This window comes from Dama dama, chromosome 30 (assembly GCF_033118175.1).
Source record: "Dama dama isolate Ldn47 chromosome 30, ASM3311817v1, whole genome shotgun sequence".
NCBI classification, from domain to species: Eukaryota; Metazoa; Chordata; class Mammalia; order Artiodactyla; family Cervidae; genus Dama; species Dama dama.
The window spans coordinates 24,787,666-24,811,657 of NC_083710.1; the positions used below are offsets into that span (position 1 = coordinate 24,787,666).

General features: G+C 43.0%; 1 protein-coding gene across 1 annotated transcript in view; it reads left to right on the forward strand.

The window, feature by feature from the left end:
• The first annotated feature begins 275 nt into the window (after nucleotides 1–275).
• The window catches only part of WDFY2 (WD repeat and FYVE domain containing 2), a 184,354-nt gene continuing 160,637 nt past the window's right edge, over nucleotides 276–23,992 (forward strand). Inside the window, exon 1 of the mRNA XM_061133282.1 lies at nucleotides 276–642. Within this exon, the coding sequence (XP_060989265.1) occupies nucleotides 506–642 (137 nt within the window). The 5' untranslated portion in view covers nucleotides 276–505. The remainder of the gene's footprint in view (nucleotides 643–23,992) is intronic.

Consider the following 23,992-nt stretch of genomic DNA (forward strand, 5'->3'; position numbering starts at 1 on the left):
GCGGGTGACGGAAGACGCATGCGCTCTAGAGGCGGTGCGGCGAGGCTACGGGAATGGCGGAGGAGCGGGGCGGAAACGGCCCTAGTGAACTGGCGGCGCACGCGCATTCGGCCGCCAGCGCCCCGCCCCCTTTGTCAGTTTCCCCTCCCCCTCCTCCTCCTCCTCCTCCACACCACCCTCCCGGAAGTGCAGCCGCCCTCGCGCCCACCAGCGGCCACCCCCTGCGGCAGGCCCCGCCCCCGTCGGCCCCGCCCCCCGACTCTCCGCCCCCTCCCTCCGGTGGTGGCGCCGGGTTGCAGCGCCGGTCGTGGCGGTTTCGTTGCCCGAAGCCGGGAGCGCGGAGTCGTTCCCGGGGGAGGCGGCCAGGCTATGATCGCGGGTCCCCGGCGGCCCGCTCCGGCCAAACAGAGTCTCTGTCTCAGCTGGTGCCCGCGCTCGAACGGTCGTCTCAGCCCAACCCCGCGGCGCAGTTGGCGGCGGCGCCCCCGGCGCGCCCCCTCCTCCGATGGCGGCAGAGATCCAGCCCAAGCCGCTGACCCGCAAGCCGATCCTGCTGCAGCGGGTCGAGGGCTCTCAGGAGGTGGTGAACATGGCCGTGATCGTGCCCAAGGAGGAGGGTGTCATCAGCGTCTCGGAGGACAGGTGAGAACCGCTGCCCCCTCGGCCGCGAGCAGGGGCGGGACGGGCCGGCGGTCTCCGAAGCCCGCTTATGGGGCCGTGCCTCCACGTCGGCGCGAGGGCGAGAGCTCTCGCCGAAGTTTTTATTCTAATGCGCATCCTGCTGGTGCCGGTGTCCAGCCGCGCAGTCGCCGCCGCTGTGTGGCTCCGGGACGCGGAGCCGGGGCAGCGGCGTTCTGTTGGGGCTTGCCCGGGTGGCGTCCGCTGGGGCGAGGGTGGCTCTTGGACTAACGGTGCGCCGGCCACTGGACCTTGGTCCAGCCCTGAGGACAGTGGAGGGAGAGGGAGGCGCTGCCCGGCCCTGCAGGTGTGTGCGTGGGGAGGATGCTCAGAGCTCTTCTGTAAGATAACTAAGGGGTTTTGAGAACTCTGGTACAGTTCTGAAGGCTCCAGACTGAGGAAAGCAAATGCCACTCCCTTCGCTCAGACGTTCTCACCGAATCCAGATCTCCCAGACGTCTTCCACTGAATTCAATAAATATTGCAAGTTGTGAAGAGTATCTGGGCTTCTGCCCAGAAGGGGAGCTGACTTCTCTCCTTTGCCCTCCTTAAGCTTAAGGGGAAGCTCCTAGAACTTTGGAGGGACCACTGCTGCAAATAGCTCTGGAGTTCCTTCCCTTTGCTTGCTTCCTTTCCTTTTTTGCCTAATTTTGCTTAATTTGCAGAAGTAGAGCCAGTTGTTCTGCCGGTAATATTCTCCCTTGTTTTTCAGACAGTGCGTTTTTTTGTTTGTTTTAACTTAATGTCCTTTAATATGCAAAGATTATGCAGATGAAGCTTATTTCCTGAGAAATGAAGCTTGAATATAGTACTAATCGTTTTGATCTGGAATTGTTGCTTTTATAGTATCAACTCGTATTCTACAAAATGTCATATTGTAGAGCTATATGACAAGGAGCTTTAGCCTTTAAACGGTAGATAGGTTTTCTTAATGTAAGTTAACATTGTGCTGAGGTAAAAATATTTTTTCTTGGTGACTTGTAAAATTTCAGGCAAAGAAAGGTGAAGCAACAATGTGTTCATACCGTCTTTGTAGTCATTTCAGTGCTTTGCATGCAGTGTGGTCTCAAAAAATGTGCCTGACAGGTCTATTCATATCATAGGTTCTTAAGTATAATTAGGATGACTACATATTAATGTCATATTTTTGTCTATGTCGTACTCCATAAGATGGCCAAATGGTGCCTGATTCACTTCCTATACAGATCCAAGGGAAAATATTGTAAACATACACCAATGGCAAGCAGTCTGCTAAGAACAGAAGAAATTCTTGTGCTGTAATGGAATATATGGATGTAGAACCCACTTGAAATTCACAGAGAAGGCTTATGAATGTTTAATTTTTCCACAGAGGCAAAATTCTACTGAAGAGGTTGCTTCTGGACCTAGAAATTCTTTGTCACAGAATTGTGTTTTTTAAAAACGAATATATTGACAGACGTCACTTTCCTTGTCTTTAACTACTAGAGATGAAACTGCTCATTCTAACTGCTGTAGGAAATTCATAAGTAAGTTTGTTGAATCAAGTAGGAGAGGGAGAAAGGTAGTTAAGACCTAAGTGGCTTTAGTATTAGTTTTGGAACTTTCTGCTTTGGAAGTAGAAGTTAGTTTTCCTAGTTTTCTTTTTTTTAAGTGTTCAAAGGAATCTTAGAGTTTATTTGCTATAACACTTTCATTTTACGGTTGAGAAAATTTAAGCCAGAGAATTTACCTGCCCAAATTCATATACCTGGTGGTGAAACCAAGCTTGGCTCCTGGTTTCTGATTTCCATCTCACTGTTTATACTAAAGGAAACTACTTTAGTTGGGGGTACATTTTAGAGTATTTAGAGACTCTGAAGTAGCATATATGAAAGAAAATGAAGATACGTTTCATTTGATTGTGGGACAAAATAACTGCAGTGTTTAGCTATGTATTAACTTTTACTCTTTCAGTTTACAATGTAAGTAATAGAAAATATTTTATAATGCAGTTAGTGTTAAAATAAGTAAGTCTAGGATTTTTCTTGATGTATTTTCTTACTCCTCAGGTCAACAAGTCTGTGTTTCTGTAGGTCATATAGTCACACGTGATAAGAACTTTGTTAGAGCTCAGTTTCAATTATGGCTTCCATTCAAAGAGAACTGATCTGTATTCTTTCTTTTCAAAAGCTGGTGTCACTGTCACTTGATGTAATAATAAAGATATGAAGATAGAATATTGGATTTTCATCAAAACCTACCAAGCCATTTCCATTCACCACTTCAGCTAGACTCTAGGAGTTTTCATTCCTGAACTGTAAGGTTAAACCACAAAATAATGTCCTAGTCCTGAATGACAGTGTCTCATAAGTCCTTTTGAAACCTTGGTTTTCCTTTTTGACCTCTGATTCCTAATAGCCTTTATGATATCTTTGAAAGCAACATTTTCTATCTTTTTAAACAATGTTATTGGTGCTTGTTGTCCATTTATCTTCTCCATGAATTCCCTAAGGTGCTATGTATGTCTTACTCATTGTAATATCTTAGGGTCTAGTATGGTGGCCAGCACATAGTAGGCCCTCAGTGAACATATATCGATGCCTGATCTTTTTGTTGTTCCTGAAAGCACATCTTAATTATTGTAGACATTTCATTGATATTTGTTTGAATGAATTTTATGAAAACCAGTGAAAGTTCTGTGTGGACAAATGTTCGGAAAAGGATTGGACTGGATGGCCTTGAAAGATACCTTAAGGCACTTCCCTGGTGATCCAGTGGTTAAGACTCTGAGCTTCCACTGTAGAGGGTACAGGTTTGATCTCTGACTGGGGAAGATCCCGCATGCTACACAGACCAGCCCAAAGTTTTTTAATAAATGAAGAAAAGGTGCCTTAAAATTTTCAAAGACCTTGCATTGTTCATTCATCACATCAACAAACATTTAAATGCCTTTACTGTGTTCCATGCACATGTGCACACTTCATTGGTGAAAATGACAAGGTCCTTTCAAGGTACTCATAGTTTAGTGGGGCGTGGGTATGTGTATGGAATTTTAGAAGAAAATAAAACCACAGCGTCCAAGATTTAGTTCTGAAAAGAGAATTTTTACATGAGGAATAGTAGCTGGGTTCTACAGCCCTTCTTGTTCCTTAAATTTTACTTACTTTGGAGGATTCTTTTGTTTGGGCTGCAATACCATTTTCTTTTTTTTTTTCATTTATTTTTATTAGTTGGAGGCTAATTACTTCACAACATTTCAGTGGGTTTTGTCATACATTGACATGAATCAGCCATGGAGTTACATGTATTCCCCATCCCGATTCCCCCCTCTGCAATACCATTTTCACCCTAAGGCTGCTGTCCATCATGGATTGATAATATTCTAATCTTCAGGACCAAGAGTGGCTGAAAACCCTTATTCTTAGTTCATCTGAGCACAGTTAAAACAGCCTGCAACTTTACTTCATACCAAGGGAGAAAACATAAGGAAATTGGAGAAATATAAAAATGGGATTTCCCTGGTGGTCTGGTGGTTGAGACTTGGTACTTTCCCTGCCGTGGCCTGTGATCAGTCCCTGGTGGGGAACTCCCACAAGCCGCGGCCAAAAAAAAAAAAAAAGGAAGAAGAGATAAAAACAATCTGACTTACAAGTATATATTTCTGCTATCATAAAATAGAGTTTGTTCTCAGAACTCACTCGCCTTATCTGAGCCTGTCTTTGCTTTGGTTGTAGTTAGATTCTATCTTCAAAGGATATGGCCACCTTGGGTCCGTTGGGCTCCTCATTTCCCAGCTTCTGTCTGGACTGTCTTTTCTGAGTGAATGGCATTTTAACATGCTTTGCTTAGGAGTTTTCTCCCAGACATTTTGCCTGTATTTTGGTCAAGACCACTCTCTAGCTTGCAGCTTACCAGGGTATGTCCAGTGGAGCCTCTTCAGGTATTGAAAGCTAGAAGAGCCTGCTCCAGGTGGTACTGAGCCCAGTCCAGACCTTTATCTTTGTAAGTTCTTTATATGCATATCTTCACACAAGTCAACAATCTTAGCATTCACACCGAGTTTCAGTAACTCTAGGTAGTTACTATTAAACCATTATAGGAAATTGTCCCTTCACTAGGAGTGTATACCCATGCAATGGGTAAAAGTGGGTCAGATTTTTATCTTTTATAAGGAGATGTGTTGAAGAGTGGATACCACCCAGTGGGGTTGTTGAAGAATCTCCTCTGCTTGTAATGGTTAGAGAAAAGACCAAGGGACTCTCCTTCAGATGGGTATTGCAGCATGAATAGGAGTTCATGTGAGAAAGCAAGGGTGTTGTAAGGGGCATTCTAGCTTGAGGGGGAAGAAAAATCTCCCTATGCATTGAGAAGCACTAGAATGGACTGGTTAAGAATATAGTCAGGACTCAGTTGCTCGGTTGTGTCTGACTCTTTGTGACCTGATGGACTTGAACCTGCTAGGCTCCAGCAGGCAGCTTGAATTCAGAACTCAGCTCTGAGTGTCACACTCTGAGGAATCTGGAAAATTAGTGTCTCCAGAGGAGTAATTATGATAGCAAACATTTTAGAAATAAGAAAAGAAGAGAAGCAAAAGGCAAGGGAGAAAAGGGAAAGATATACCCAACTGAATGCAGAGTTCCAGAGAAGAGCAAGAAGAGATTAGAAAGTCTTCTTTAGTGAACAATGCAAAGAAATAGAGGAAAACAATAGAAGGGGGAAGACTAGAGATGTCTTCAAGAAAATTGGAGATAGCAAGGGAACATTTCATGCAAGGATGGGCACAATAAAGGACAGAAATGATAAGGATTTAACAGAAGCAGAAGATATTAAGAAGAGGTGGCAAGAATACACAGAAGAACTATTGAAAAAGATCTTAATGACCTGGACAACTACAATAGTGTGGTCACTCACCTAGAACCAGACATCTTGGAGTGTGAAGTCAAGTGGGCCTTAGGAAACATTACTATGACAAAGCTAATGGAGCTGATAGAATTCCAGCTGAGCTATTTCAAATCCTAAAAGATGATGCTGTGAAAGTACTTCACTCAATATGTCAGCAAGCTTGGAACACTCAGCAGTGGCCACAGGACTGGAAAAGGTCATTTTTCATTCCAGTCCCAAAGAAGGGCGATGCCAAAGAATGTTCAAACTGCCGCACAATTGTGCTCATTTCACAGGCTGTCAAAGTAGTGTTCAAAATCGTTTAAGCTTGGCTTCAGCAGTACGTGAACCGAGAACTTCTGATGTCCAAGCTGGATTTAGAAAAGGCAGAGGAACTGGAAACCAAATTGCTATGATCTATCCACTGGATCATAGAGAAGAAGCAAGGGAATTCCAGAAAAGCATCTACTTGTGCTTCATTGACTATGCTAAAGCCTTTGACTGTGTGGATCACAACAAATTGTGGAAAATTCTTAAAGAGATGGGAATACTAGACCACATGACCTGTCTCCTGAGAAGCCTGTATGCGGTCAAGAAGCAACAGAACCAGACATGAAGCAATGGACTGGTTCAAAATTGGGAAAGGAGTTCATCCAGGCTGTATATATTGACACCCTGCTTGTTTAACTTACATGGGGAGCACAACATGCAAAATGCCGGGCCGAATGAATCAGAAGCTGGAATCAAGATTGCCGGGAGAAATGCCAACAACCTCAGATATGCAGATGACACCACTCTAATAGCAGAAGGTAAAGAGGAACTAAAGAGCTTCTTGACAAGGGTGAAAGAGGAGAGTGAAAATGCTTGTTTAAAACTCAGCATGCAAAAAACTAATATTATGGCATCCAGACCTTGGAAGGAAAGCTGTGACAAATCTAGACAGCATGTTAAAAAGCAGATAGCACTTTGCCAGCAAAGGTCTGTCTAGTTAAAGCTGTGGTTTTTCTGGTAGTCAAGTTCATATGTGAGAGTTGGACCATAAAGAAGGCTGAATGCCAAAGAATTGATGGTTTGAAACTGTGGTGCTGGAGAAGACTCTTGAGAGTCCCTTGGACAGCATAGAGATCAAACCAGTCAATCCTAAAGGAAATCAATCCTGAATATTCATTCGAAGGACTGCTGCTGAAGCTGAAGCTCCAATACTTTGGTCACCTCATGGGAAGAACTGACTCTTTGGAAAAGACCCTGATGCTGGGAAAGAGTGAAGGCAGGAGGAGAAGGGGACAACAGAGGATGAGATGGTTGGATGGCATCACCAACTCAAAGGGCATGAGTTTGAAACAAATTCTGGGAGATAGTGAAGGACAGGGAAGCCTGGCGTGCTGCGGTCAGTGGGGTTGCAGAGAGCCAGACAAGTCTGAGAGAGTGAATAACAACAACAGACATTCCTAAAACCTCTTGAGTGCCAGAATTTGAAATTCTTCTCTGGATAAAAAGACCTGAGGGTGTGGTGGTAGGGTGTGATGGAGAGAAGGCTGTGGGGAACAGGCCTGCAGGGAATGAGGGTAATTGGGAGGGACAGTGGAGAACTGCCACCTGTATTCCACTTGATTAAGGACCAGTTTAGGAGCATCATTATCTGTGTTCTCTGTAAGCCCTATGGGGTTAGGACCATGTGGTGGGTAATAGCGAGTCATATTTTATCTCAGTAGACGATCTATCCTCCAGTGCCATCTTGTTCAGTCGCCCAGTCGTATCCGACCTGTGACCCCATGGACTGCAGTGCGCCAGGCTTCTGTGTCCTTCGCTGTCACAGAGGAGATAGCCAATTTGTATATGTTCATTGAATGAATTGATGCAATGGCTGATCTATCGATTGTTTGGAATGGAATGGGCCTGAGGAGGTGGTGTGTTTCCTAAAGATAATGTGAGTTGAACCTGAGAGAAGCTTGAAAGAAAGTGAAATTGTTAGTCACTCAGTCGTGTCCAACTCTGCAAACCCGTGGACCGTATCTCACCAGGCTCCTCTGTCCACGGAATTCTCCAGGTAAGAATACTAGAGTGGGTAGCCATTCCTTTTTCCAGGGGATCTTCTCGACCCAGGGACTGGACCCAGGTCTCCGGCACTGCAGGCGGATTCTTCACCACCTGAGCCACCGGAGAGGTGGTTAGCAGCTTACTTTGGGCCTGGCTAATGTTGCAACAAGGAATAGGAGTGGGAAAGGGCTGGAATGAGAGAGTGGTAGGATCTTAAAACGTCTTTAAGGCCTTTTTTTCCCCACCTCTGAACTACTCTTAAGAGGCCATGAGTACTTGACTTTTTTACATTGGAGTATAGTTGATCTCCAGTGTTAGTTCTGCTGTACAGTGAAGTTATTCATATACATATATCCTCTCCTTTTTAGATTCTCTTCCTAATGGGTCAATATTGAGTATTGAGTAGAGTTCCTTGTGCCATTAAACAGAGGCTTGACACACTCAAAAATCAAAAAAAGTTTCAGTTCAGTTTAGTGGCTCAGTTGTGTCCGACTCTTTGCGACCCCATGGACTGCAGCACGCCAGGCTTCCCTGTCCATCACCAACTCCCGGAGCTTACTCAAACTCATGTCCTTTGAGTTGGTGATACCATCCAACCATTTCATCCTCTGTTGTCCCCTTCTCTTCCTGCCAGTAGCAGTAGGTTCTTATTAGTTATCTGTTTTATATGTAGTAACATGTATATATCAGTCCCAGTCTCCCAATTTGTCCTTCCTCCCCTCCCTGCCTTGGTAGATAAGATTGTTATCTGCATCTGTTTCTGATTTTGTTTCTAATTTTAAGTAGGTTCATTTGTGACTATTTCTTGAAAAGATAATGTTAAAATATCATTTGTAAATCCTCACACTATTGGCTCATACCGTTGATTCTTCTCATTGTGAAATTATACTGTCTTGGTCCTCTGGTTGAAACTGTTAGTTTCATTTAATACATTGGCTCAGTTAGTTGAGCTCATGGTATCTTATGTACCATGCATTTTATAACACTTGAATTAATAATTTTCAAATGCAAATCAACATTTTTCCCAATGTGCAAGCATAGTTCCGGAAGTTGAGGATTTCCTGGAATAATGGTGTGAGGTCTCTAAAGTTGACAAAATTGGAAGCCATCTGAACTGTTTTTTAGTTTGACTAAAAAGGTCCGTCTCATCAAAGCTATGGTTTTTCCAGTAGTCATGTATGGATGTGAGAGTTGGGCTATAAAGAAAGCTGAGCGCCGAAGAATTGATCCTTTTGAACTGTGGTGTTGGAGAAGATGCTTGAGAGTCCCTTGGACTGCAAGGAGATCCAACCAGTCCATCCTAATATTCTGAATATTCATTGGAAGAATTGATGTTGAAGCTGAAACTCCAATACTCTGGCCACCTGATGTGAAGAACTGACTCATTTGAAAAGACCCTGTTGCTGGGAAAGATTGAGGGTGGGCGGAGAAGGGAACGACAGAGGATGAGATGGTTGGATGGCATCACCGACTCAATGGACATGAGTTTGAGTAAGCTCCGGGAATTGGTGAGGGACAGGATGGCCTGGTGTGCTGCAGTCCACAGGGTTGCAAAGAGTCGGACACGACTGAGCGATTGAACTGAAACTTTTTTTTGAGTGTGTCAAGCCTGTGTTTAATGCCAGAAAATTAGTAAACTTTCAGCTATGCACTAGAGACTCATCACTTGCTGCTAGTAATTGCTGGTTTCAAGGTCCCAAAATGGGAATCTGCCCCATGTGATTTTGAAAATGAGACTTTTACCCTGAATTCAGAGCATGAGGCAGTCTTCATGCCAGCAGATCTGTCTGGAAACAGGCTGCCTCTGGGTCTCTAAAGGTCAAAATACAGATTGACTTTTTTTAATATTTAAAAAATTTTAATTGGAGGATGATTACTTCACAGCGTTGTTGGTTTCTGCCATAGAACAACATGGATCACCCTTTTTTTTTTTTTTTTTTGGATCACCCTTAAGTTCATGTATTTCCCTTCCCTTGTGAGCCTTCCTCTCACCTCCCATAGATTTGACTTTTTAAGAAAAGATCACTATCAGAAAGCTGCTCAAGGAAGTTCACTAAGGAGGTTCAGCTTCCAGAGATCCCTGAACTCCTGATGGTTCTGAATTTCCTACTTAATTTACACAATTAACCCAGATTCTATCCAGGGCCTAAAGATCTTTATCAGGATACATTCATCTGGATATTGCAAGATAAGGGGAGATGTTTTGAGAGACAGTTCTGATGCTCCTAAAATGAACGGGTCTGGGACTGAGATCTTGTATCTCAAGTGTTACTAAACTTACTTTGAAAAAAGAAAAATAGGCTCTAAAAAACCATAGGACAGTGGCAGTCAGATGAGACTTCGGAGAATTGACCTTTTTCCAAGCAAACAAAATCAAAACTTTAAAAATGGAAATAGCGTTTTTTCCTTGCACTGCATCTTCCCCTGGTTTAGTTTTCACTGTGAATCTGGCTTTGCGAGGGAGAGATTTTCTGTTTGTTGTTGAGAGCCATCTTGGTGTTATTAAAGAGTAACAGCTTTGGAGAAATTAAAACAGTACCATTTAGAAGTCAGTAAGTAAATTGTGATTTAAGACTATTTTAAGTATTGATCTATTGACACCTGGAACCTTAAACTGAAAAGTGAAAGTGTTCGTTGCTCAGTTGTGTCCAACTCTTTGTCACCCCATGGACCAGTCTCCTCTGTCCAAGGAATTCTCCAGACAAGAATACTGGAGTGGGTAGCCATTCCCTTCTCCAGGGGATCTTCCTGATCCAGGGATTGAACCCCGGTTTCTTGCATTGCAGGCAGATTCTTTATGTCTGAGTCACCACTCTCAGTCACCACATAACTGAGTTATATACAGAATTACTTACCTGAAAAGAAAATGTCCATCAAGCCAAACTTCTTTTTTCTCAACTACAGTTATCAGAATTTGATTTCTAATTCCTCTGCCTCTTCTAAATCCAGCTTGAACATCTGGAAGTTCTCGGTTCACATACCGCTAAAGTCTAGCTTGGAGCATTTTGAGCATTACTTTGACCAGAGATCGAATTGCCACCGTACGTTGGATCATAGAAAAAGCAAGAGAATTCCAGAAATACATCCACTTCTGCCTCATTGACTGCATTAAAGCCTTTGACTGTGTGGATCACAATGAACTGTGGAAAATTCTTAAAAAGAGATGGGAATACCAGACCACCTGACCTGCCTCCTGAGAATCTGTATGCAGGTCAAGAAGCAACAGTTAGAACTGGACATGGAACAACACACTGGTTCCAAATTGGGAAAGGAATACGTCAAGGCTGTATGTTGTCACCCTGCTTATTTAACTTATATGCAGAGTGCATCATGTGAAATGCCAGGCTGGATGAAGCGTTAGAATCAAGATTGCTGGGAGAAATATCAATAACCTCAGATACGCAGGTGACACCACCCTAATGGCAGAAGGCGAAGAGGAACTGAAGAGCCTCTTGATGAAAGTGAAAGAGGAGAGTGAAAAAGCTGGCTTAAAACTCAACATTCAAAAAACGAAGGTCATGGCATCCAGTCCCATCACTTTATGCAAATACATGGGGAAACAATGGAAACAGTGACAGACTTATTTTCTTGGGCTCCAAAATCACTGCAGATGGTGACTGTAGTCATGAAATTAAAAGATGCTTGCTCCTTGGAAGAAAAGTTATGACAAACCTAGACAGCATATTAAGAAGCAGAGACATTAGTTTGCCAACAAAGGTCCGTCTAGTCAAAGCTATGGTTGTTCCAGTAGTCTGTATGGATGTGATAATTGGACTATATAGAAAGCTGAGCGCCGAAGAATTGATGCTTTTGAACTGTGTTGTGCGGAAGACTCTTGCGAGTCCCCTGTCAATCCTAAAGGAAATCAATCCTGAATATTCATTGGAAGGACTGATGCTGAAGCTGAAACTCTACTCCTTTGGCCACCTGATGCAAAGAACTGACTCATTGGAAAAGACCCTGATGCTGGGAAAGATTGAAGGTGGGAGGAGAAAGGGACGACAGAGGATGAGATGGTTGGATGGCATCATTGACTTCATCGACATGAGTTTGAGCAAGCTCCGTGAGTTGGTGATGGACAGGGAGGCCTGGTATGCTGCAGTCCATGGGGTTGCAAAGAGTTGGACATGACTGAGGACTGAACTGAACTGAAAAATTGTTTTAGAGGTATAGGTAACAAATAAGACCAAAAAGCAAAACAAAATCCTCTACTTGTCTCTTTACAGGAGTGCTCTTTGTGCTTTCCTGTGTCTTTAATTTAAGGAGTCTTGGAAAAGAACTGAGACTGGGAGTCTGATCCCTGCTGAACCCTGCATTGACCTTGGGCACTGGGCATTTCAACACTGTAAACATTAGTTCTTTTTCTAGCAAAGGGGAATGCAGCCTGGCAATGAGTATGGCTCTGTGATGACCCCACATAGGGATGAGACAAGTGTGAAGTCTCCGCATCTCCATGATCCTAAAACCTGGAGCCCGAGAAAGTGTGCAGAGGGACAGACTTGCCATGGGCTTTGTGAGTTGGTATAAAATGATGCTTTCCAGAGTCTTTGGCTGGCAGCCGTCCTTTATTCCTGGATGAAATATTAAAGAGGCGTCTGTTTTGTGTTGGTGCCTAATACCTAGTTGAACTGGATTCTCTACATTATTTCCAGATGAATCCTTCAGTTTGAAATATCAGTACCAAACAGTTTAATCCTTCAGTTTGAAATGTCAGTACTAAACAGTTTAGCTCTGAGTGGTTTTCTGGGCCCTAAGTCAGGTTCTGAATTGTCTGGAGTAATGCTTTTGAAACTTTTTGGACCATAAATCATAGCAAGAAGTACATTTGGCATTTGCTACTGGAGATTCACATACAGGGATATGTAACACACATGTATAACTGGGACAAAAGTTTGGTTAAATGGTATCCTTTCATTGTGACATGCACACTGATATTTTGTTTTGTCCTAGCCGTCATAAAATCCTAGTTGTGACTCATGCAGATGATTTCATGACTCAGAATGGGTTGAAAACAACAGTTTTTTTTTCTTTAAACTTCTTATTTTGTATTGGGGTACAGCCGATTTTTGATAGTTTCAGGTGATCAGTGGAGGGATTCAGCTATAGATATGCATGTATCCATTCTTTCCCAGGCTGCTCTCCCATCCGGGCAGCCACATAAATTGAGAAATTGTTGAAGTTTTTGTACACTATTTGTCTGTATGTAGTTCTGGTTTTCTAGGAGATGGAAATACGTTACAGTTCAACTCAGGGACATTTACCTACCAGCCTACCTCACCCCTGACCTGTCTTGCTTTTCTGAATTTCCATAGATTAGAGAATTGACCTTGTCTCATTGGAAGCCTCCGGGTCAAGAGATAAATAACTAACTCAGCCCTTTCAGCTGAGAGCCAAAGAGAGGTGAGAAGAAACCAGGGGTGTGGCAAATTGAGCAGCTGTGGAAGTAGCTGTGTTTTGGCTTCCTGTGATGTGTCCATTTATTACTGAGTTAGGACTCAGAAATGATACATCTCATCTAAGTGATGAAAGTCAGTTACTAACCTCTTTATATGACTGACTGCTTTTCTTTTTAGCTGGGTGGATATACCTGTAATATGCAGCTATTGGGGGATATTATGTGTTTTCTATTAGTTATTAAATTTTTAATCTTTTCCTCAGTTTATAAGGATCAACTTATATTTTAAGTAATCATTATAAGAATCCCTCTGGGGGAAAAAAAAAAAGAATCCCTCTGAAGGGTGTTTATATTTTAAATAAAGATAATATAACCATAATAAAGAATAATCACTCATATCTCTCTCAGCACAGACTGTGTTGTATGTATTTCCCTCTAGCAGTTTGCCTAATGTAACTTTCAAAAATAGGACTGTAATCATACACTTTTCTGTTCTTGTCCCCTGCTTAAAATTGTGCCACCAGGTCCCTAGTCTTTAATCATTTTAAGTGGCTGTATATCTTTCCTTCAGTATTCACCTGTATTTATTTAATGCTTGTACTGTATGAATTTGCGCCTGGAGCTCATCATGAACAAGACATCCTGCTTTCAAGCTACTGATTACTAGTGGGTACAGCATTGACGATTATCCATCACCTACTGTTGGCTGCCTATTTTCAGCTTTTTAAATGTTATGATGAACACTGTTGTGCGTGTAGCTGTTTTTCCTTCCAGATTTTAGATGATTTCTTTAGGAATAATTGTAAGAAGATTGCCATATTGCTTTCTGAAGGGCTTGTGCCACTTTATAATATTTACAGTGACATAGGAAGTATTAGTTTTCCAAATCTGACCAGCCACTGGTATTATTTAAAATTTTGGGGGGAGGAGGTTAAATTGGGAGATTGGGATAGACATATGCACACTGCTATGGGTGTAACATAACTAATAAGAGCCTACTGTACAACCCTGGGGATCCTGTGCAATACTTAGACGCGAATGACGCGAAAAGAATCTGAGTGAACACGTGTGTGTGTGTAACTGATTCACCTTGCTGTACGCCTGAAACTAACACAACACTGTAAATCAGCTGTCCTCCAATGAAAATGAAAAAATAGAAACTTTCTTCACAATTTACTAATAAATTATGGCACTTCATTGATGTTTAATTTGCATATTTGGACTGATGTGTGAATGTCTTTGTTTGCTTGTTTACTTGTTAGTTTTTCCTTTTGTGAATTGTCTGTTCCTGACCTCTGGTTCTCCTGAACAGTTTTTTGTATATATAGATAAAGTTTATAAATATAGTAAGAATACTAACCATATCTCTGTTATATAGCCAGGTATGTCTTATACTGTACTGTTAGCCTTTTTATTTTTTATATAGAAAATGTTCACTCTTTAGTTTAATCATCTATCCTTTTCTTACATTGAAATTTCTTCCATCATTCGTAATTCTTTACCCAGAGATTCATTGAATATTCATTTGTCTTTCATCCTCGTCATAATTTGGTGAAAATATAACTTTTTGATGTGTTTCTTCTTTTGTATGTTTCATTTGCGTGGCTTATTTATTTTACCATTAGAGATTTGTATCTCTTAATCTCCTTCACCTATTCCACCCTCCCCACTCCCTTACACCTTTAATTATTGTAGCTAATAAGTTGTTCTTGCCTCTTTGCCATTATGTATCTATAATAATAGCTGGACTTTCTCTAGCCTGGTCTGCGAGTTAATGGGAAAAGCATCATTGGGCTCTTTTCCAAACTTCAGGATTTCAGAGTCTCTTTGTGCATCTGTAAATTGAGAATAATGATTCCTCTTAGGATTGTTGGGAGGTTTACATGAGATGATATTCCTGTAGCACCTGGCATTGTATTTGGAGCATAGATGGTACTCAGTACAAGTTAGTTTTATTTTTTGTTTATGGTACCATCATGCCTGTTGTCATGGTTTCATTAAGGCTTGACTATTTTAAGAATCGCCTTGGATACACAAAAGTGGGGCTGTGGAATGTTTGTTGGTTTGCTTTCTTATGGTTGAGTCCCTTTATCATTTCTCTAGATGTATCATAGAGAAGGAAATGGCAGCCCACTCCAGTGTTCTTGCCTGGAGAATCCCAGGGACAGGGGAGCCTGGTGGGCTGCCGTCTCTGGGGTCGCACAGAGTCAGACACGACTGAAGCGACTTAGCAGCAGCAGCTAGATGTATCAAGGTGGGGTTACTCTGTCATCTTTTTACTGCCACTTCCCAAACTTGTTCTCTGAAAGTCAGGTCAGGGGAGGTGTATGGCTGGTGGGTGGGGGTCCTGTGTTCTCTTTTGCAAGCTTTTCTCTCTCTCCATTTGCCATCTTGTTCTGAAATGGTGTGTTCACTGCCCTCATTGGCCTCCTGGGGGGCAAGGGCCGTGTATCCTGGGTCTTCCTTGGGGAGTATTGGGTTGGCCAAAAACTTTGTTTGGGCTTCTCCGTAGATGGTGTGGAAAAACCCAAATGAACTTTTTGGCCAACCCAATATATTGAGGTGGTGGTTTAGTCTCTCTGTCGTGTCCAATTTTTTTGCAGCCCCATAGACTGACTGTGGCTGGCCAGGTTTCCTCTGTCCATGGGATTTTCAAGGCAAGAATACTGGAGTGGGTTGCCATTTCCTCCTCCAGGGGATTTCCGCAGCCCAGGGATCATACCTGCATCTCCTGCATTGGCAGGTGGATACTTTACCCACTGAGCCACCCAGTATATTGGAAGCCCAATATATTGCAGTAGGGATGAAATTTTAACTACCCCAGTTTAGTTGTCCTCCACCGGAAGACTGGACATTATAAATTGGCAACTAGTAGGCCGAGGTCCACCCTCAAACAGATTTTGTCTGTATATGCTACATTTTTAGAAGTTTGAATTGGTGCCAAGTTTTAAAAATCTGGATTTCACATACAAGTCCAGCTTGTTGGCTTCTCTTGACAAATGAGAAGATGTAGCCGGAAGTTCCCCTCCTGTAAATCCCTGCTGTGCCCACTTGGCCCTGAGAGGCCATGCCCATGCTACTCCTGCTGCCTGCTGGCAGGAAGATAGCACATGGTAACCAGAGAGCTTTCTTGGCTTCCTCTTGAGTCTGAAAGGTATACTTCCCCTTTTATGGAATCAGTGGTTAGAGGTTTTTTTGGTATTTAGAAGAAGGAGGAGAAATTGAAAGATAACCAAAATGCCTTTATTTCTAAAAAGTTAAGTGGGGGTGGAGGGAGGTAATTAAGACACCTATATAAGAGAACCTGATGTTGCATACGGTAAATAAATGTATAAATAAAGACAAGTATTGGGAAATTAGGTGTGGCATCTACCCACCCCTTTCTGGATGCCTTGTAACAGTGTTTGGGGCCAGAGACCCAAGTTTCAGAAGCCTGGGTTTGACTCAGTAAGCTTAAGTAAGCTTTGTTTTTGGGCTTCCCTGCTGGCTCAGTGGTGAAGAATCCAGCTGCCAATGCAGGAGACACGAGTTCAATCCTTATTCCAGAAACATCTCACATGCCAGGCAACAGCGAAGCCCGTCAGCCACAGCTGTTGCGCCTGTGCTCTAGAGCCCAGGAGCTGCTGCTACTGAAGCCCATCTCTGTGGGCATTTCTGCTTTAGAGATTGAAAATTTTTCGCTGGTAGCTAATCTCTTGTAGATTACTCCCTGGGTCCTCCTTCTGCTCTCCTGAGAGCTGGGTTCCCTCAGCTCACTCTTCATGTAAACATCCTCACAGACATTGACATTTTTCTGATTACCTTACGTTCTGGGCTGCTCATCACTGTGTTTCTCAAGGCCTCCAGCTCAGGACTTAGAATATGGTAGGCAAAACTGGGGCAATAGAGGCTTGTGTTGTGTGTTACTTTACGATGAGGCCTCCCCCGGTTTATAGGTGGTGGTTTACTCGGTAAGTCATGTCCGACTCTTTCAACCCCATGGACTGGAGCCCACCAGGCTCCTCTGTCCATGGGATTTCCCAAGCAAGGATACTGGAATGGTTTGCCATTTCCTTCTCCAGAGGATCTTCCTAAGCCAGGGATCGAACCCATATTTCCCGTATCTCCTGCATTGCAGGCAGATTCTTCATCAGCTGAGTTATCAGGGAAATCCCTGGTTTATAGGGGTCACTCTGAAACTAGCTGTTAGGTAGCTCTAGTGGTAAAGAATCCATCTGCCAATGCAGGAGAAGTAAGAGATGTGGGTTCGATCCCTGTGTTGGGAAGATCCCCTGGAGGAAGAAATGGCAACCCACTCCAGTATTCTTGCCTGGAGAGGAGTCTATTCTTGCATGGACTGAGGAGTCTGGTGGGCTGCAGTCCCTAGGGTCACACAGAGTCGGACACGACTGAAGTGACTTAGCACACACGCACGCAAATGGTGGCGTGTCTTAGGTTTCTTTGGTACTGTAGACAGAAATCAGCCTGGCAGGAGGCTTAGGTTATCTTGCAGAATCCAAGGACGGGGATGGATTCAGGTCTCAGGAAGGGACCTAAAGCCTGGAACCTCCCTGCAGCTCACGGGTTTGTTTCTGTCTGCTTCATTCGTTTCTCTTGCTCACCCTGGCTTCGTGTGTTTCTTTCTTAGTCCGCCTGGCTGTCTGCAGCTGCTCCCGAGTCTTACATGCTATAGTCTAGATGAGCAGAGAGAGATGATGTCAGGCTCCCAGTCCCAGTTCCAGAATTCCTGGGGAAGGGACTTACTGGTTCCCAGACAGGCCATCTGTCCATTCTAGGACTGTGCTGAGAAGCGGAGCACTGCTGCAGGAATGTAGTCATCACTGCTGCAGCCTGGGGATGGGGAGTAGAGGGCAGGTCTCGGCAAAGAGGGGCCTCCCAGGTGACTCGGTGGTAAAGAAACCGCCCGCCAATGCCCTAGCTGCGGGTTCGATCCCTGGGTCCTGAAGATCCCCTGGAGTAGGAGATGGCAACCCTCTCCAGTATTCATGCTTGGAAAATTCCAGAGGAAGTCTGGCGGGCTACAGTCCATAGGGTCGCAAAGACAAGATTAAGCATGCACATGCACGCTCAGCAAGAGCTGTAAGGTCAACAATCCAGCACATGCCCACCGCTTGGGTGGGGCAGGATGGGGTGGGGTTGTTGTCCTGGTAGCCACAGAATCAACTCAGACTCTTGCTTTTCTCATGATTTTCACCGCCCTCTTTTCCTGAGGTCTGCTCTTGTATGTAGCCCGTGACACGTTCAGGTAGACACTCCTCACTGCTTCATTGACTGATTTGATGAGTTGACTCCTGCTTTCCGCTAGTGAATATAAAGTGAGGGCTGGGTAGACATTTCACAACGAGTGCTGAGCACAAAGCTATTGTTATTTGACAAATTTCAGCACTGGTGAGTGGACCCCATGTGGTGACTATATTTTTTTTCTAAACTCCAAATCAAAACACATGGCAGTGTAAAAGATTTTTTTCCTGATGGATGAGTATAGATAGATGGATGAATATATATAGATGGATCGATGAATATTTATCAATAGATCAATGAATATATGTATATGTAGATAGATATACAATATATTTTATTATACATTTAGCAAACTGAAATTCAAAAACTAACTTGAAACTAGACTGCTGAGCACATATGGACACTGTCTGTATCCTATTTCAGGGAGGAGGCTGAAAAAACTCTGGGATATTAATAGTAATGAATAATAGTTAACATTTACTGAGTACCTGCCATGTGCCAGGCCCTGGGTTAAGTCCTCTATCTGCCATTTCTTTTTTTTTTTTTGCCTTTCTCCAGGGGATTATCTGCCATTTCTTATCTAACCCTCCAAATGATTTTAGGAAGCTAGTATTTTACTCTTATTTGAAAGACAGGGATCAGATGCAGCCAAGAAGAAGCAGAATGAGGATGTGCATGCCCCTAGTTCCTTGGACCCCACAGCCCTTTCATTCATCCTCGCGGTGCTACATGAGCTCTCAGAGGTGTAGAGGGACCAGTGAGGAGCCTCCACGGACATCACAACAGGCTGAACTTGGTTTTTCAGAGGAAAAGCTAGCAAATCAGCTAACCAGTCAACAAGTGACAGTGCAAATTAAGTGAAAAGAGGGCAGACATCCTTTTTGCATCTGTGCGATGCCTTCTGCATCTGCTCTAAGTATGGGTATGACAAAACTGTAGATATAACTATGAATGATATCAGGAAGAGCTATGCATTTCTTGATGGACAACAGGGTCTGTGAATGAGGAGGGCCTTTTTGGCTCCGTGGGTGTGTTTATAGGCTGATCCTTCTCACATAACCAGATCTCTGGAGATAGGTGGTCCTTGTCTCTCTTTGTCCCGCCATCTCCAGCATGTGGCTTCCATCCCTGTGGTTGCCCCATGATTGAAGATGGTTCTTTGGCTTTCAGTGTCACATATGGTCATAAATCGATCACAAGGCCACCTAGCTACAGGGGAGGATGGTGCATTTGTTTATTCATTGATTGATTTTTAACACTTTTTTTTTTTTCTTCTTTTTGGTCATGCCACATGGCATGAAGAATTTTAGCTCCCTGACCAGGGATTGAACCTGCACCCGTTGCATAGGAAGTGCAGAGTAACCACTGGACCACCAGGGAAGTACCAACACGTTAACAAATTTGGATACTGGGAAGACAAATAACTAGTGTGATCTCAAATGAGACCATTGTCTAGGTGAACTATGCTGTACTCTTTGGACCAGTGTTGACTTTAAGCTTGGGAATAGCCTTGTCCCAAGCTATTCCCACATAGCTCCATTTGGATTTTGTAGCCTGTTCAACTGGTGACAGTTCCTCCTCCTCCTCCCAGCTCTGCCCCTTCTGCTTAAAGCACTGCAGGACTGCCTTTGCTGCTTGGAACGACTTCCCAGATTGGCAATGCTGGAATTTAAATCCTACTATCAGGATTAGAAATCTGTGGTTTCTTAAATTCATGGGTATAGGCCAGGGACTTTTATGCTTTATTGTTGTTGTTTAGTTGCTAAAGGTATATAATTGGTCATGGGCCACCCTCATGTTCATCAGTTATTCTGGCAAACAGAAAGACTTATCAGGAAGTTTCCCCAATTCTTGTAGGCCTTTTAGAACCACCTGAACTCATTCATTTGCTCTTCTCATTTAGAATCAGATATTGAACTGCTGGAAGAATTTTTAATTGTCCAACCAGTGGATGCCTTCACATAAACAGTTGTACTGTGTTTTCTACTAATTCAGTTCAGTTCAGTCTCTCAGCCATGTCCGACTCTTTGCGACCCCATGAACCGCAGCACGCCAGGCCTCCCTGTCATCACCAACTCCTGGAGTCCACCCAAACCCATGTCCATCAAGTCGATGATGCCATCCAACCATCTCATCCTCTGTCGTCCCCTTCTCCTTCTGCCCTCAGTCTCTTTCCCAGCATCAGGGTCTTTTCCATGAGTCCGCACTTCACATCAGGTGGCCAGAGTATTGGAGTTTCAGCTTCAGCATCAGTCCTTCCAATGAACACCCAGGACTGATCTCCTTTAGGATGGATTGGTTGGATCTCCTTGCAGTCCAAGGGACTCTCAAGAGTCTTCTCCAACACTACAGTTCAAAAGCATCAATTCTTCTGCGCTCAGCTTTCTTTATAGTCCAACTCTCACATCCATACATGACCACTGGAAAAACCATAGCCTTGACTAGACAGACATTTGTTGGCAAAGTAATGTCTCTGCTTTTTAATATGCTCTCTAGGCTGGTCATAACTTTCCTTCCAAGGAGTAAGCGTCTTTTAATTTCATTGCTGCAATCACCATCTGCAGTGATTTTGGAGCCCAGAAAAATAAAGTCAGCCATTGTTTCCACTGTTTCCCCATCTATCTGCCATGAAGTGATGGGACCGGATGCCATGATCTTAGTTTTCTGAATGTTGAGCTTTAAGCCAGCTTTTTCACTCTCCTCTTTCACTTTCATCAAGAGGCTCTCTAGTTCTTCTTCACTTTCTGTCATAAGGGTGGTGTCATCTGCATGTCTGAGGTTACTGATATTTCTCCCGGCAATCTTGATTCCAGCTTATGCTTCCTCCAGTCCAGCATTTCTCATGATGTACTCTATATATAAGTTAAATAAGCAGGGTGACAATATACAGCCTTGACGTACTCCTTTTCCTATTTGGAACCAGTATGTTTTTTAAAATTTATTTTATATTGGGTTATAGTAGATTTCCGATCTTGTGTTAGTTTCAGGTATATAGCAAAGTGACTTGTTATGCACATACATGCATCTATTCTTTTTCAGATTCTTTTCCCATATAGGTTATTACAGAGTATTGAGTAGAGTTCTCTGTGCTATATTTGTTGATTATTTATTTTATATATAGTGCTGTGTGTTTGTTAGTCCCAGCCCCCTAATTACCTCCTCTCCTCCCTCGAGCTTCCAAGAAGACTTTTTTTTCCCTCTTGTTACTCTGTGAGTTTGCTCTTGTCTTTAATTCTAGCATAAATTGAGGCAACTCTCTTCTCACTGTGAATCAAAAGCACGAGGCAGAGACAAGAAAAGGCAATGCTGGATGGTAAAGAAAGCCCGATAGATCGACCTGAACTGAATCTCAGCTCCTCCACTTGCTAGCTGTGTGACTCATCTCATCGAGGTTAAAATCGTTTTAAAATGTGTTGTGTGGGGCTTCCCTGATGGCTCGGTGGTGAGGAATGCACCTGCCAGTGCAGGAGATGCAGCTTTGATCCTTGATCCGAGAGTATTCCACGTGCCGTGGAGTAAGCAAGCCCGTGTGCCACAGCTATTGAGCCTGCGCCCTAGAACCCAGGAGCCACAGCTGCTGAAGCCAGTGCGCCCTAGAGCCCTTGCTCTGAAACAAGAAAAACCGCCAAGAGAAGCCTGCACACCGCAACTAGAAGGTAGCCCCTGCTTGCCATAACTGGAGAAAGCCTGGTGGCAACAACGGACTCCCAGCACAGCCAAAAATATTAATGAATTAAACAAAAAATGTGTTATGATGCTCATAATTATGAAAGTTCAGAAAGAGTTGTATGTAAAGCTTCTGGTGCATGATAGGATTTTTAGATGTTAGAAAATGCGTTAATTCAGGGGTTTCCCTGGTGCTTCAGGGGTAAAGAATTCACCTGTGATGCAGGAGAGGCAGATTAAATCCCTGGGTTGGAAAGATCCCCTGGAGAAGGAAATGGCAATCCATTCCAATTTTCTTGCCTGGGAAGTCCCATGGACAGAGGAGCCTAGTGGGCTATAGTCCATGGGGTTGCAAAGAGTCAGACGTGACTTAGCGATTAAGCAACAACAAAGGCTTCGACTCTGCACTCTCAATGCAGGGGCATGGGTTTGATCCCTGGTCAGGGAACTAAGATCCTGCATGCTGCAACTAAGAGTTTGCATGCCACGACAAAGATCGAAGACCCTGAGTGCCACAACTAAGACCCGGCACAGCCAAAATAAATAAGTAAAAATAAATATTGGAAAAAGAAAATACATTAATTCAATTGATATCTCCAGTTCAAAAATTTAGGAGATTTGGTGTTTGGCATAGTCTGAAACATAGTGTCCGGCACATTACAAGCACTCAATAACTAACTCTGCATCAAATTAATAATCCAAGTATTTATGTAACTCTTTGTCAAAGTGGAGAAGAAATTCCCTAGGGGTAAAGTTGTTACTTCTATTGCTTATTTATCTTCAGTTATACACACAGGTCAGGTATTATTATAACGGATTGTTTGGGAAACAAGCACTTTGTAAATGGTAGTTATCACGAACCAGAAACTGGATTCTAAAGCAATAGAGCAGGAGATGCACCTGTCACTAGCAAACTGTCATTTGACCTTCTGTTAACAAAATATATCTTGTTTGTGTCAGTGGAGTATGAACGAGATGGTCTCAACAGGCCTGTAAGTGTGGTATTGTAGTTAAGAGGACATGGAGCCCCTTTTGTATTTGGAATCATTTTGGTTAAAAAAAATTGCAAATAAATATAACACAGTATGTCACTGTATTTTCAATTTTTGGATAAAATTATTATATACTTCAGCTAACAAAATTGAGCTGTTTGCCAGCATTGTCACTCTTAATTTATAATTCAAAGTACCTACCTGCATACAAAGTAGTAATTTTTCACCATTTAATTCTAGTGGTTGTTAGTTTCTTTCCCACTGAATGGACAAGATAATTTATCTTGCTCTGATATTCTGTGGCAGAAAGCAGAAGCCCCGCAGTGCCAGTGTTCATGTAATCCAGTGACTTCAACTATGCTAAGTGTAACTAAAAGCTAGAAAATAAGTGGAAGTGACCTATAGCAGTCAAAATGTGATACAGGAACCCTGCTCCCTAAAATGTGTATATTTTCTTCCTAGACATACCCTTTAGACACCTACTAATACACTGATATTATACTGAACTGTGTTAAAATTTACTGAAATACTGTATTTCATTGACTTGAAGCTGCACATTTTTTTCCTTTAAACGTCAGGATTAGTGGTTTCAAACAACAGTTATTGTTTGCATAAGGTTCAGTGAGTTGGCTGGGATGGTTGGTAGACCTGCCTGGACTTGTTTACATGATAGAAAGGCAGCAGCTAGAGAGAAGGGTAGCTCCAATGTGCAAGTACTTTTTCAGCTTCTGTTTGAGCCTCTTTTGCTAATGTCTCACTAGCCAAAGCAAGTTACACAGTCAAGCCCAGAGTTAGGGAGTGGAGTAGCAGACTGCCCGTTGATGAGAAGGGCAGTCACACCACAAACTGTGTCCACAGATACTGAGATAGGAGGGCTTTCTGAGTGTATTTTTGCCAACCATCTGCCATGATATTGCAGTGAAATCATAGTTAGTGTTTTATCTTTCTCAGTCATAAATAATCTGTCTATGATTGATGATAGAGTTGATTAAATAGGGTATATATATTCAGTTTTTGATAGAAACAATTCATACTGAATGTCAGAATTTAAAATAATATAGAGGGACTTCCCTGGTGGTCCACTGATAAGGAATCTGCCTTCCAATGCAGGGGACATGGGTTTGATCCCTGGTTAGGGAAC